Source organism: Dreissena polymorpha, chromosome 1 (assembly GCF_020536995.1).
Source record: "Dreissena polymorpha isolate Duluth1 chromosome 1, UMN_Dpol_1.0, whole genome shotgun sequence".
Lineage (NCBI taxonomy): Eukaryota > Metazoa > Mollusca > Bivalvia > Myida > Dreissenidae > Dreissena > Dreissena polymorpha.
In genome coordinates, this window is record NC_068355.1 from 152682199 (window position 1) to 152696199 (window position 14001).

General features: G+C 35.0%; 1 protein-coding gene across 3 annotated transcripts in view; it reads left to right on the forward strand.

The window, feature by feature from the left end:
* LOC127856300 (P2X purinoceptor 4-like) overlaps window positions 1–14001 on the forward strand; it is a 54719-nt gene that overhangs the window by 26779 nt on the left and 13939 nt on the right. For 2 of the 3 annotated variants that reach the window (XM_052392431.1, XM_052392424.1), the window contains exons 8-11: window positions 258–385; window positions 8642–8798; window positions 11414–11515; window positions 12325–12384. In XM_052392431.1, the coding sequence (XP_052248391.1) occupies window positions 258–385; window positions 8642–8798; window positions 11414–11515; window positions 12325–12384 (447 nt within the window). The remainder of the gene's footprint in view (window positions 1–257; window positions 386–8641; window positions 8799–11413; window positions 11516–12324; window positions 12385–14001) is intronic. The other variant, XM_052392441.1, reaches the window with a different exon arrangement.

Consider the following 14001-nt stretch of genomic DNA (forward strand, 5'->3'; position numbering starts at 1 on the left):
AGTTTTATACGAACTTACTCCACACAAATTGTTAGTGTATTTTATTTATGTATCCCTTAATTACTTCAAATACTTAAAAAAAAAGTCTTCTGTGAGATGGTTACACATTTTCTTTATGAAACGCAACTGTTCTTCATAGCTGCAATACTTGTTGCCTTGCATTCCTGTTTTTAGTGTTTGTTTTTATTCATGTTGAATGTTGACATATGAATACACACATCTAGTTATATAATTATGTGCACATTAATTTGTCCTAGGGTGGTGTAATACAAATCCTCATTACTTGGGATTGTAACCTTGATCATGCGGTGGATACATGCATTCCTGTGTACAGTTTCCGCCGCCTTGATACCAATGACACTGCCTCCCCTGGCTACAACTTCAGGTACTTCTGCATGCCTTTTACATGTACATTATATCTCACAACGGGTTTTACATGATAAAACTTTTCGCTTAAATATTGTGAACGCAGTTTTGGTAGTGTTTTAAAATGGGTTATGAAGTATTTTGTTTTATAACATAAATAAGCGCACCTGACATTTCAAGCGAAAAACTGATATAAATTATACTGTAATAAGCATATAAATAGCAAACTTGTGAAGCTCATCAGAGCAAAAAAAACTCATGGTGAGCTTTTAGGATACCGTGACGTCAATCTTTTCATCATTCGGCTTTTTCTTCAAATTAAATCCCCTGGACTGCTCACAGAACTTGACAATATTGTACAACATTGTTCCTTGTTTTTAGCTCACCTGAGCACAGCGTTCTCATGGTGAGCTTTTGTGATCGCCTTTTGTCCGTCGTCCGTTGTGCGGCCTCAACATTTGCCTCGTTAACTGTCTAGAGGCCACATTTTGGTCAGAAGATTGGTCTCAATGATATCTTGGATGAGTTCGAAAATGGTTACGTTTTCTTGAAGCGGGGCATTTTTCCTTATATGGCTATATATGGCTATATATGGCTATAGTAAAATCTTGTTAACACTCTAGAGGCCACATTTATTGTCTGATCTTAATGAAACTTGGCCAGAAGATTCATCCAAAATATATCTTGGACGAGTTTGAAAATGATGCTGGTTGGTTAAAAAACATGGCCGCCAGCTAGGGGGCGGGGCATTTTTCCTTATATGGCTTTAGTAGAACCTTGTTAACACTCTAGAGGCCACATTTATTTTCTGATCTTCATGAAACTTGCCCAGAAGATTTGTCCCAATGATATCTTGGATGAGTTCGAAAATGGTAGCCTTTGCTTGAAAAACATGGCTGCCAAGAGGCGGGGCATTTTTTTCTTATATGGCTTTATATGGCTATAGTAAAATCTTGTTAACACTCTAGAGGCCACATTTATAGTCTGATCTTCATGAAACTCGATCAGAAGATTCATCCCAATAATATCTTGGATGAGTTAAAAAATGATGACCGTTGGTTGAAAAACATGTTCACCACGGGGGCGGGGCATTTTTCCTTATATGGCTATAGTTAAACCTTGTTAACACTCTAGAGGTCACATTTATTTTCAGATCATCATGAAACTTGGTCAGAAGATTTGTCCGACTGACATCTTGGATGAGTTCAAAAATGGTTTTGGTTGCTTTAAAAACATGGCCACCAGGGGCGGGGCATTTTTCCTAATATGGCTATATATGGCTATAGTAAAATCTTGTTAACACTCTAGAGGCCACATTTATTGTCCAATCTTCATGAAAGTTGGTCAGAAGATTGGTCTCAATGATATCTTGGATGAATTTGAAAATAATTATGTTTACTTGAGAAACATGGCTTCCAAAAGGCAAGGCATTTTTCCTTATATGGCTATATTAAAATTGTGTTAACACTCTAGAGGTCAAATTTACTGTCCTATCTTCATGAAACTTGGTCAGAAGATTCATCCCGATAATATCTTGGATGAGTTAAAAAATGATGCCGGTTAGTTGAAAAACATGGCTGCCAAGGTCCGGGCATTTTTCCTTATATGGCTATAGTAAAACCTTCTTAACACTTTAGAGGCCACATTTATTTTCTGGTCTTCATGAAACTTGGTCAGAAGATTTGTCCCAATTGTATCTTGTTATCTCAGGTGAGCGACTTTGGGCCTTTCAGGCCCTCTTTGTTTAAAATATCTTACATTTTGTCTTGAGTATGCATTTACTCTCTTACATTCTTTTCTTAAAGGTACATTTACTCTCTCACATTTTTGTTTCAAATGAACAATCAATTTCTTACATTCTTGTCTTGAGTGTAAACTAAGTCTCTTACATTATTGTCTGAAATGGACAATTATTCTTAAATGTACATTTACTCTCTTACATGTACATTCTTGTCTTAAGTGTACAGTTACTCTCCTACGTGTACATTCTTGTATTTCTAGTTTCTTTAGTCTTAATAAGGAACTGTTTGCGTGTAGTTGCAAAGAGAAAAAATGTTTTCAGAAATTGCCATGCACTTGTTTTGCGTGCTGGGCATTGATATTTAATTCAGTTTTGAAGTGCAATTTAATTTTCCAAATAGTCTAAGGATCTTTGAATCAATCATGGCTAAGTTGGGAGGCATACATGTTTTACAAACATCTGTTGTTTTTAGCTCACCTGATTACAACATGCTCATGGTGAGTTTTTGTGATCGCCTTTTGTCTGTCGTCCGTCGTGCGTCGTGCAGCGTCAACATTTTGCCTTGTGAACACTCTAGAGGCCACATTTATTGTCCGATCTTCATGAAACTTGGTCAGAACATTTGTCCCATTGATACCCCGACTGATTTCGAAACTGGGTCATGCTTGATCAAAAACTATGTCACTAGGTAAAAAAAAAGAAAAACCTTGTGAACACTGTAGAAGTCACATTTGATGCCCAATCTGTATGTAACTTTGTCAAAATGTTTGTCTAAATGATATGTTGGTTGAGTTAAAAAATGGTTCAGGCTCATTTTTTGCCTAATCATCATAATTTTTATGTCCCCCACTATAGTAGTGGGGGACATATTGTTTTTGCCCTGTCTGTTGGTTGGTTGGTCTGTCTGTCTGTTTGCGCCAATTTAACATTTGCAATAACTTTTGCAATATTGAAGATAGCAACTTGATATTTGGCATGCATATGTATCTCATGGAGCTGCACATTTTGAGTGGTGAAAGCTCAAGGTCAAGGTCATCCTTCAAGGTCAAAGGTCAAATATATGGGTCAAAATCGCTAATTAAATGTACGCTTTTGCAGTATTTCAATATTCAAGATAGCAACTTGATATTTGGCATGCATGTGTATCTCATGGAGCTGCACATTTTGAGTGGTGAAAGGTTAAGGTCAAGGTCATCCTTCAAGGTCAGAGGTCAAATATATGTTACCAAAATCGCTCATTTTATGAGTACTTTTGCAATATTGAAGATAGCAACTTGATATTTGGCATGCATGTGTATCTCATGGAGCTGCACATTTTGAGTGGTGAAAGGTCAAGGTCAAGGTTATTCTTCAAGGTCAGAGGTCAAATATATGTGGCCAAAATCGCTTATTTTATGAATACTTTTGCAATATTGAAGATAGCAACTTGATATTTGGCATGCATGTGTATCTCATGGAGCTGCACATTTTGAGTGGTAAAAGGTCAAGGTCAAGGTCATCCTTCAAGGTCAAATATATGGGTCAAAATTGCTCATGTAATGTCACTTCTGCAATATTGAAGCTAGCAATTTTATATTTGAAATGCATGTGTATCTCATGGAGCTGCACATTTTGAGTGGTGAAGGGTCAAGGTCATCCTACAAGGTCAAACGTCATATAGGGGGACATTGTGTTTCACAAACGCATCTTGTTTTTGTAAACAGTGATTTTATATATATCTTGGACGAGTTCGAAAATGGTCATGATGGTTGGCAAAACATGGCCGCCAGGTGGTGGGGCAGTTTTCACTATATGTATATTGTGAAAACATGGGAACAGTCTAGTTCACAAGAATCTGATAAGCCATAATGTTAAAGAAAGATAACCTGTACATACTTTCTAATAGATAACTCCCTTGTTTAACCTGCTGACTCAGGTTCCCTAATCTATTTTTAGTTCAGCGCTGGAATTTGATAGACCCCTTGGTTTCAAAACACTTAAAGGGTAAATGCTTCAAAATGCATATTTTTCGAGTATACTGACATTTTTGGCTAAGTTGTAATTTCTTGTGTAAATCTGTACTTATTGTTTTTCCACATTTGTTATCAGTTTGTAGTAAATTAATCTATAATGGGAACTATTACTGATAAGCCATCTTTGATAAAACCCCTACAGAGTTCCCCTGAGCTAAGATATTGATCATTGATTATTGGTGTGTTTTGATAGCTGAATGCATGTGTAGCTTGCACATTTTAGTTGAAGTATGGTGGTTATGTTCAATTTAAATAATAGTGTTGATTTGAGTGTTTTTATAATGCTTTTAGTCTATAAGTAGAGATTATATTTTTAACCAATCAAAATATCTGTAAATGAAATGTTCTGAGGGAAAATAGACTGTTCTGCCAGTGCTCTCAGAACTGTATAAAATAAGTTGTTATGGCTTATACAGTCACTTCTTGATGCTTTCTTGAAAAGGTAACAACTCTTGAAAAAGGTGGGAATTTTGAAACAATTAAAATCTACATTATTGTAAAACCAGCATCAAGACATTTTGGCATTATTTTCCAAATTATTCTCATTATTTAGCTATTTTTATTTGGCATATTCTAAATTAGAAAGACTCGTTTGATTGAAATAACTTTTGTAAATTCTTCTTATTTTTTACATTTGAGTCACTGGAGTTGTCCACTCTCCATAAATTTTGTTCTTTAGATTAAGTTAGACATATTTTATAAACTAAATTTTTGAAGCACATTCTAGACTATCAGTAACTAATATTTATATCAGTTTTCGACAGATTGTGAACTTCTTTTTACATTCATTAAGATATTTGCTGTATTTGTTCATTTTTAACGATGCTTAGATTCTTTAGACTTGGCTTGTACCTGTTCTTAATTCTCTGTCATTGTTCTTAGTTTTCCTAGTTCTTAGAATAAAAGTTAGTTTTTTTCGTTAAAGCTGCTTTGGTTTTCACATATAGATTAATTCTTTGAGTATATTCAGGTGTATCTGACTGGACGCCTTTAGTTAATTGAATTATAACAAGTCAGATTGTCATCCTGACCGGAAATAAGCGTTCTGTAGACTCGATAATATATTTCCGTATTACGTAAGTGCTCACAAAGTTACATAACACGTAACCATCCTGTGAATGGTTCACTTGCGTAAGCGAACGAGACCTGCACTACCACAGTTATTTATAGTGAAACATTGTGAATACTTTAAGTCACATTTTTTGTTCAATCTGAATGACACTTGCTGATCTTAACACATGGTGACAATCTTTATGAGCATAATATTTTTTGAATGTGGTGAACTTTTGTGATCACCTTTTGTCAATTGTCTGTCTTCCGTTGTGCGTCATGAATATTTGCCTTGTTAATACTGTAGAGGCCACATTTATTGTTGGATTTTCATGAAACTTTGCCAGAAGATTTGTCCCAATAATATCTTGGACGAGTTAAAAAATGGTTCCAGTCTGTTGAAAAACATAGCCGCCATTTGTTGTTTATTCTTCATGAAACTTTATTAGAGCATTTTATTCTATTGATATCTTTGGCTGCAAAGAACAGGTCATTTATTTTTATCTCAGGTGAGCAACTTTGAGCCTTTCAGGTCCTCTTGTTTTTATGCTGCCCCCCTCCCCCAAGGGTCTCATGATTAGTACAGAATTACATGTACATTGTAGTTATCTGTGAAACCGCAAGGGTCAGGTGTTAAATTTGTGATGCGATACATTTTATTGTGGTTCTTAAGTTAGTTTGTTCAAATCTTGCGGCAGGGCGGCAAAACTGTCCATGCCTCAACGGCAGGGGGGCAAAATTGTCCATGCCTCAACGGCAGGGGGGCAAAACTGTCCATGCCTCAAGTGGTAACTTGATTTATCTACACTTGTATAGTTAGTCTGTCAACGGACTGATATATTTTTTTGCTTTTCTAATTTCACAATTACTTCTTGAGATGTATTGCAATACAATATCAAAGCTCCATTTCTGTTCTGGCTGAATTATCAGCAGATAAGAAAACGTTACTCTGTATAGTATAAGTACAGTACAAGAAGTAGGAGAGAGTAACCTCTATAAAAATGATAAAATGATCATGCATGACTGTTAACAGTCTATTGTATAGTAAACAACTTAAAAAAACATTCACTGAAACCATGAGTCTCAGAGCTTTGATATTTGGCTTGTAATACCAGATTTTACAAAGTTTGTTCCTATCATGCACCTGGAGTCAAAACTGGCATAAGCCCAGTGGCCCCGTGCTTTATATGGAGTTTTATAGTAAATTGCTTTTAAAACCATTTTCTCCATAACAATACACATGACCTGTTCAAAGTGTAGATTGCTTGATACCAGAAAGTAATAAATACTTTTACCAAAATATCACAATATTGCGACGTTTAACTATATGTTTGTTACAGGGCTTGCACTAAGAAATAAATTTTGGAAGTCCTGACTTCCTGCCCTTTACTTATGGAAGTCCCACTCAAAAATGTTGGAAGTCCAAACAACTTCAATGTTGATGTTAACGGAATGTCAACTGCGTAAATGATCACAAACTCTTCCCATCCATTTTGGGTCACTGTACATCTGTGAAAGTAACTAGATATATCATACAACAAGGCGGAAACTACCCTAGGCTTTAAAAATAGGGAGAAGTTTGGAAAATCAGGGTATAAGTTTGTGCAAACAATATCGACAAAACATGTTAATTTCAAAACATTTATTATTTCTATCATTTTACTATGTTCATTTGTAAAAACAATAAATTCTCATTAAAATCTACCTAAATTAAATTATTTATTAATTGATTAATAATCATAACACATTTAAGTCATTCAACCCATTTAAGTAATTTGAGATATGTGCGGTTGCAAGTTTTCATCACATATTTATTGTCATTTTATTATCCTCACCCCTATGACTGCATTTGCAACAAAACACAATCTTAATGAATGGTCATGATGGAGCATCTAGTATATCTATTACTGTTTATCCGAATACTATACATGTCCGAAATATGTACGCTTTATAAATGCCTTACCAGTTTAACTTTAATAATCCAAACGTTCCTTGTTGTTATCTGGTTTAACAAACCTTATCAAATGTTTGTTAAATCCATTTAATGTTTTCTCCATTATTGAATCAACATTACTTGTAATTTGAATCGCCAGCTTTGAACTGAACGCGGGTTGAATGTTACAATAGGTCAGCCATTTGCAATGTCGAAGGTCATGGCGTAGCAATTTAATTCTACTCGGAGATTTTATATCTAATCCAGGAAATGTGTTTTCTGAATGTTTCTGACTAGTAAAATGACATGTTAGTATAGAAAATGAACTGTGATTCCAGTTTATATAAGATGGTTATTACTCGTAATTATCGGTGGATTAACAAACTGAAAAAACTCGCGGGACCTAATACGGTAGTGAATCTGCGTCATTAATTAAACTTTGATCAGTTTTGTTTTTCTTTAATTATTTTGCCGTCTTTCTTTTACCGTGCCGTCTGCCCCAAACCAGCAATTATCTCCTAATCATTAGACAACATGCGACACGAGCAAATAGGCACGAGTGTGTTGTTAAAGCAACCAATATTAAGCGACTGGTTTGTCACGGTCAATTTGCGATCCGCGCGGGGGTAAATTGTGTAACCGTTAGATAAACAACACACAATAAACTTGCTAATCACCTGCGGGCGGTATCAAATATAAGGAGGCGAAGTTTAGACTTATCGAGACGTGTGCAAAACACATTGAGTCGGCAGAAAGCAGTGTTGATTGAAGTATTATTTTAATCGACAGCTTACGTTACGGGTTGCTATTTTCGGCGTATGACCAATTTTAAGGAAGTATAGTGGACGTCATGGGTTTTTGTTATCGGCGTATGGAAACAATAATCGGGCGTAATATACGGCCGTACGCCGCTTAGTGCAAGCCCTGGTTTGTTAGCACTGTTATTTAATTCCTGTTGACTTCATGACTATTGTGAATTATTTTTGATGTAACACAAGATGTAAATTCATATGTTGTGTAAGAAATTTGTAAGTATGACCCCCAATAGTGTCATACAATTAGTTAGACAAAGAAAATGCAGTGAACGAAATGCTGTAATTGCAATCTTAAACATGCAAGCTATTGCCAAGGGTTATACAAGGTTATATTTTTAGCAAGTCTGTTTTTGGAGAAAACCCGAGCTATTGTCATAGCCAGCTCGTCGTCCGCCGTAGGCGTCGTGCTAAAATCTTAACATTGGCCATAACTTTTTAAATATTGAAGATAGCACCTTGATATTTGGCATGCATGTGTATCTCATGGAGCTGCACATTTTGAGTGGTAAAATTTCAAGGTGAACATCAGCCTACAAGGTCTAGGGTCTTACAAATAGTTTTCAACTTTGCTGTATGAGTTTTGTTGAATCCTGTATGGGGGGTAGGGCATTTCTCTCCCCTGAGATGGTTCTTAAATCACACCCCTGAGAATGGATCAATCTTCAAAAGATCTCAAAAATCACTTATTGAAGTCTTGCATTTCAGTTGTATGCATGTTTTGCAGATTTGCACGATATTTCTTGGACAATGGAACGGAAATTCGAACACTGTTCAAGGCCTATGGAATAAAGTTTATTTTGACCCTGCAGGGTCAGGCAGGAAAGTTCAATTTGAAGCCACTGATAATCAACATCGGGAGCGGTCTGGCAATATTGGGAATTGTAAGATATAATTTGATAGCCTGCTTAGGAAATAAAATGTTTTGTTGTCTACAAATTTGCGAGCAAATATATAATATTTAATTGATTTTATTAAAATATTGCAATATCACACTATTTATTTTTAAATGACATATATATCTATAGGGTATAATTATTTGATTTATCTTAAATTTCAATAACCAATTTTACTTAAAATATAACGTCGTCAGCGAAAATCAGTCATGTGTACGCTGACGTTAATGTCGGGAAATGGCGCGATAAAAATCTGGTACGAAAATGCGCTGGAAATTTCGTCTTTTTTATACAAATTCTCGGCTCATAATTTATATTCTGTTGTCTTATCTATAAGTTACATTATATTTTACAAAAAAATGAATGTTCAAAGTCATGTAATAGACATCTGTATATTTGTATGCAATTTTATGTATTTATTGCTTTCTGTATATTTTGGTGACATAATATTAAAATATAATGGCAATATTTGTGGGGATATAATAGTTTTACCAAATTTTCGAAATTGATATGCCTGAAATGTTTAAAGTAGTGTAACTGTCCATTTTGTAAAATTTCCAGGAGAAGCAAACAACTGTTTGATTGAAATGATAATAATTTTTCAATATTCCAATTTAAAGATAATTTTTATAATGACATTTGAAAAACAAAACAAAACTCCAAATTGAGATATCTTTTTTCAAGCAATAAATATTTGAGAAAGGAGCAATTACCATAATTTCAATGCCCAAATATTGTTAATGTGCAGTATAACATTAGCACTCTGAATTTATTTCGTACAAGATTAAGGCCTGAACATTTTAAAAAATGTCAGTTACACTTGTTTTTATTTAACCCTTTGCCACTTAGATACGTATTTTCACACATTTGTATTCCCTTTGAAACTTAAAATTGATAAAAGGCATTTCTTACTAGATCCAAGTTTTAAAGGCTTCATTTCCAACCCTTAGATACTGATGAGCAGCAAACAGCATAAAACCTAAACAGAATGCGAGTTACTCTCAGGCTGTTCTAGTTTTATGCTGGTTGCAAAAGCTATTTTCACTTTGCTTCTGAGTGGGAAATGGTGTCAGTGTTTCCAGCTGTAGTCCAACAGCTGAAAATGTGTTGCATATAACAACTGCCTCCCTACCTCAAAGGTCAAGGTCACACTTAAAGGTCAAAGGTAGGATTGGGCAATATAACACCTTAAAAGTTTCTGTCTCAGCCATAACTTTACCAAATATAGATGTATTTAAAAGAGGTGGATAAAAATGTCCGACATCATAAGACAATGTGTTGTGTACATGTCACGTTAGCTCAACATTCAAGCTCAAATTTAAAGGTTAATTTTCTGGCTCAGACATAAATTTGCCTGATGTTGATGGATTTTGAAATAACTTTGCACAAATGTTAAGCATCATAAGATAAGGTAATGCTCCCTTTCGAAGAAAAGGGGGTATACCCTGTATAGTTTTGGCACTGTCCGTCAGTCTGTCAATCTGTCTTTCAGTCTGTCTGTCAGTCTGTCACACTTTTCGTGTCCGCTCCCTAATTCAAATAGTTTTCGTCCAGTCTTTACGAATCTTGGTCAGAAGTTGTATCTAGACAATATCTAGGTCGAGTTTGAATATGGGTCATGCCGGGTCAAAAACTAGGTCAGGGGGTCGAAAAAACAAATCTAAGTAATAAGCTTTAAATGGACATAATTATCTGACCTGCCAAATTATATATTTTTGTTAAATAAATCAAAGCGGCACAGTAGGAGGCATTATGTTTCTGACAAACACATCATGGTAAAAGGTCAAGCTCATCCTTCAAGGTCTAAGGTCAAAAATACAAATCCAAGGGAAGTAATAAGCTTTAAAGGAAGATAATTATTCAATATTGAACATAGCAACTTGATATTTGGCATGCATGTGTATCTCATGGAGCTGCACATTTTGAGTGGTGCAAGGTCAAGGTCATCCTTCAAGGTCAAAGGTCAACAACAACAAAAAGCAGCGCATGAGGGGGCATTGTGTTTCTGACAGACACATCTCTTGTTCTCATATGCAATCTGTCATAAGATGACATGCCACATGTTAATTAATCTTGCTACCTCTAAGTTCAAGGTCACACTTAGAAAAAAAGGTCAAATTTTGCCATAAAACCCCTTGCTTAGACTGTTTCTATGTCGTTCATCATGTTCTTTTAATAAATAATAAACTACTTATGACATCCATGAATAAACTATTTTTCATGTGTAAAACCTGTCTGCCTCCCTCAGAAGAGACAGCTACACTTAAAGGTCAAAGGTCACATTTGGCAAAAATAGCTTGTTTGAGCTGTAACTTTGTCATGCATCATGCAATTTCAATTCAACTTACCACAAACTACTTCCTCAAGGAGACTTATTGTCTAGTGTATCAATTATCTCATTACATCAAACTAAGGTCAAGGTTGCACTTATAGGTCAAAAGTCAAATAGGCCTGAAACAGCTTTGTTTTGACTTTAGCAAAGTTTTGAGGCAAAAATGAGGGATCATACTTGCCCTTTTGACACATGTCTTGTTTTGTGTGCTATAGATATACTAGTGCTTCTCTATTAATAAGCTATTAATAATATGCATTTATATTTGTAGGCCACTGTGATCTGTGATATATTCGTGCTGTATGTCCTTAAAGGAAAGGCTCTTTATAAAGAGAAGAAATATCTAGAGGTTGTTGGTGAGGATGCGTATCAGGTACAATGTCTTCAGAGAATGTTTGCATTTAGTCCTGATAATGTGACAGTAAACATCTTTCTATGTGAAATAGTTAATCATATACATTGGCATTTATGTCTCACAGATTCCAGAAATTAAAGAAAATTCTCAATAGCTTAGAAATGTAAATATTTTATTAATACTTAAATAAACAAATATTAACTGTTTTTCATGTTGAACTTCATATTGGTTTGGTAAACATTTTTTCCTCTTACATACATGTATGTGTATATCTGTCTGTCACAAATTCTTTAGGTGCAATTTTCATCAAATTTTTACTCCAGGGTGTGGCATAGGTCATTTTTAAGGAGTTATGGACTGTTTTTAAAATTACTTGTATAGAAGCTTATGTGCTTCCTTTGGTAAAATGTTTAGCAGAAAACTTCCAGAGTTACTGTGCATATTTCCAAGTTTTTGAGATTGAGTTATATTTGAAAGGGGTAATTGCACTGTATAAAAATTTCATTGGAGAGTTTTTTTACGCATGTTCTTGTGATGTTGGCGAAGTTTCATAATAATTACCTGCTAGAGCCTCAGCTGAAAATAACAATGTTTTATAGAGTGTTTTCTTTTAAAGAATAACTTGCATTTGTTTAAAATTATATATATGCAAACTTATGTGCCCAATTCTAACATTGTGGATGCAATTTTCATAAAACTTTTACAGAGTTCACCACTATAGTACATATTCTTCTGTGGGCATGGAACTCCTTCAGTTCTCAGCTTTCCCATTTGACATGTGACTGCTTGTGACATTGGTTTTTGTGTTTTGTATATTGGTTTTATAGAGAGGTGAAACTGCGAGATTGTTGCCAGGTGAACACATAAATGGTAGACGTGAATCACTGGTAATTTCAAAACGAGACTCGTCACATCCTCTTCCTCTCAAGTCATCGCACTTTATAATCTGTCACCAATTATTAAATGTTTTCCAATTAAGTGCAAAAAGTAATTTTAAACTTGACTAAAAACACTAATGAGACTACACATTTGGAAAACAATTGTACCATAACTAGAACATGTTAAACATTTAATGACATTTTTATGCTCCACAAAATATTTTCGGTGGAGCATATAGTTGCCAGTTTGTAGTTCCTTACTTCCTTCCTGCTGTCACACTTTTGTTACAGTTTCTCATAGCATCTTCAATACTTTACCGATCTCTTTCATATTTGGTATGTAGGTACTTTGCGTGGACCTCTACCTTTTAATGAGGTTTGAGGTCGCTGTCAGGGGTCAAGCTCAAGGTCACCGAGGCTAATAATAGATTTTTCCATCACACTTTGTTTACAGTTTCTCATAGCTACTTCAATTCTTTACCGATATCTTTCATATTTGCCATGTATGTACCTTGCATGGACCTCTACCTTTTGATGAGGTTTGAGGTCACTGGGGTCAAGGTCACTGAGGCTAATAATAGATTTTTCTGTCACACTTTTGTTACAGTTTCTCATAGCACCTTCAATTCTTTACCGATCTCTTTCATCTTTGCCATGAAGGTACCTTGCATGGACCTCTACCTTTTGATGAGGTTTGACGTCACTTGGGTTAAGGTCAAGGTCACCAAGGCTAATAATAGATTTTTCCATCACACTTTTGTTACAGTGTCTCATAGCACTTCAATTCTTTACCGATCTCTTTCATATTTGCCATGTACGTACCTTGCATGGACCTCTTCCCTTTGATGAGGTTTGAGGTCACTGAGGTCAAGGTCACCGATGCTTATAATAGATTTTCCGTCACACTTTTGTTACAGTTTCTCATAGCAACTTCAATACTTTACCGATGTCATTCATATTTGCCATGTACGTACCATGCATGGACCTCTACCTTTTGATGAGGTTTGAGGTCACTGGGGTCAAGGTCAAGGTCATTGAGGCTAATAATAGATTTTTTTTTAGGTGGTTATTAACACATAGATTGACAAAGCGCATCATCGGGGAGCATCCATCAGTTTCACTAATATTCTTGTTCTATTAGTATTAATGGTAATAAATATGCCTTTTGTTTAGTTCCCCGTATGGTTAGTTGCCTCTGTTTTAACTCCAGTTGTACTGCTTATCTTATGAAATCATTTCATCGTTGCAAGTTGACAGTTTCTTTTTTGGCAAAATTTTGTCAATTATCCAAATATATGAAGGTACATAATAAAAACAATTTTGTTTGATTGTCATAGCCACATGTACATAGATCTTTATTTAGTATTGTTGGATCAAATATATGATATTTGGTTATGCTATAAATTGAAGTTCAGTTGCATAATTTCATATTGAAAGTGTCTGTGTCTTGAGACATAAAAACAAAATACGGGTATTTTTTATAAAATATATATTTTTGGTAAAATACCGGAAATCATTTGAGCTTTTAAAGGGACCTTTTTCACGTTTTGGCAAATTGACAAAATTAAAAAAAAATGTTTCAGATTCACAAATGTTCGTTGTGACTTGTCACAGTGACTTGAAATA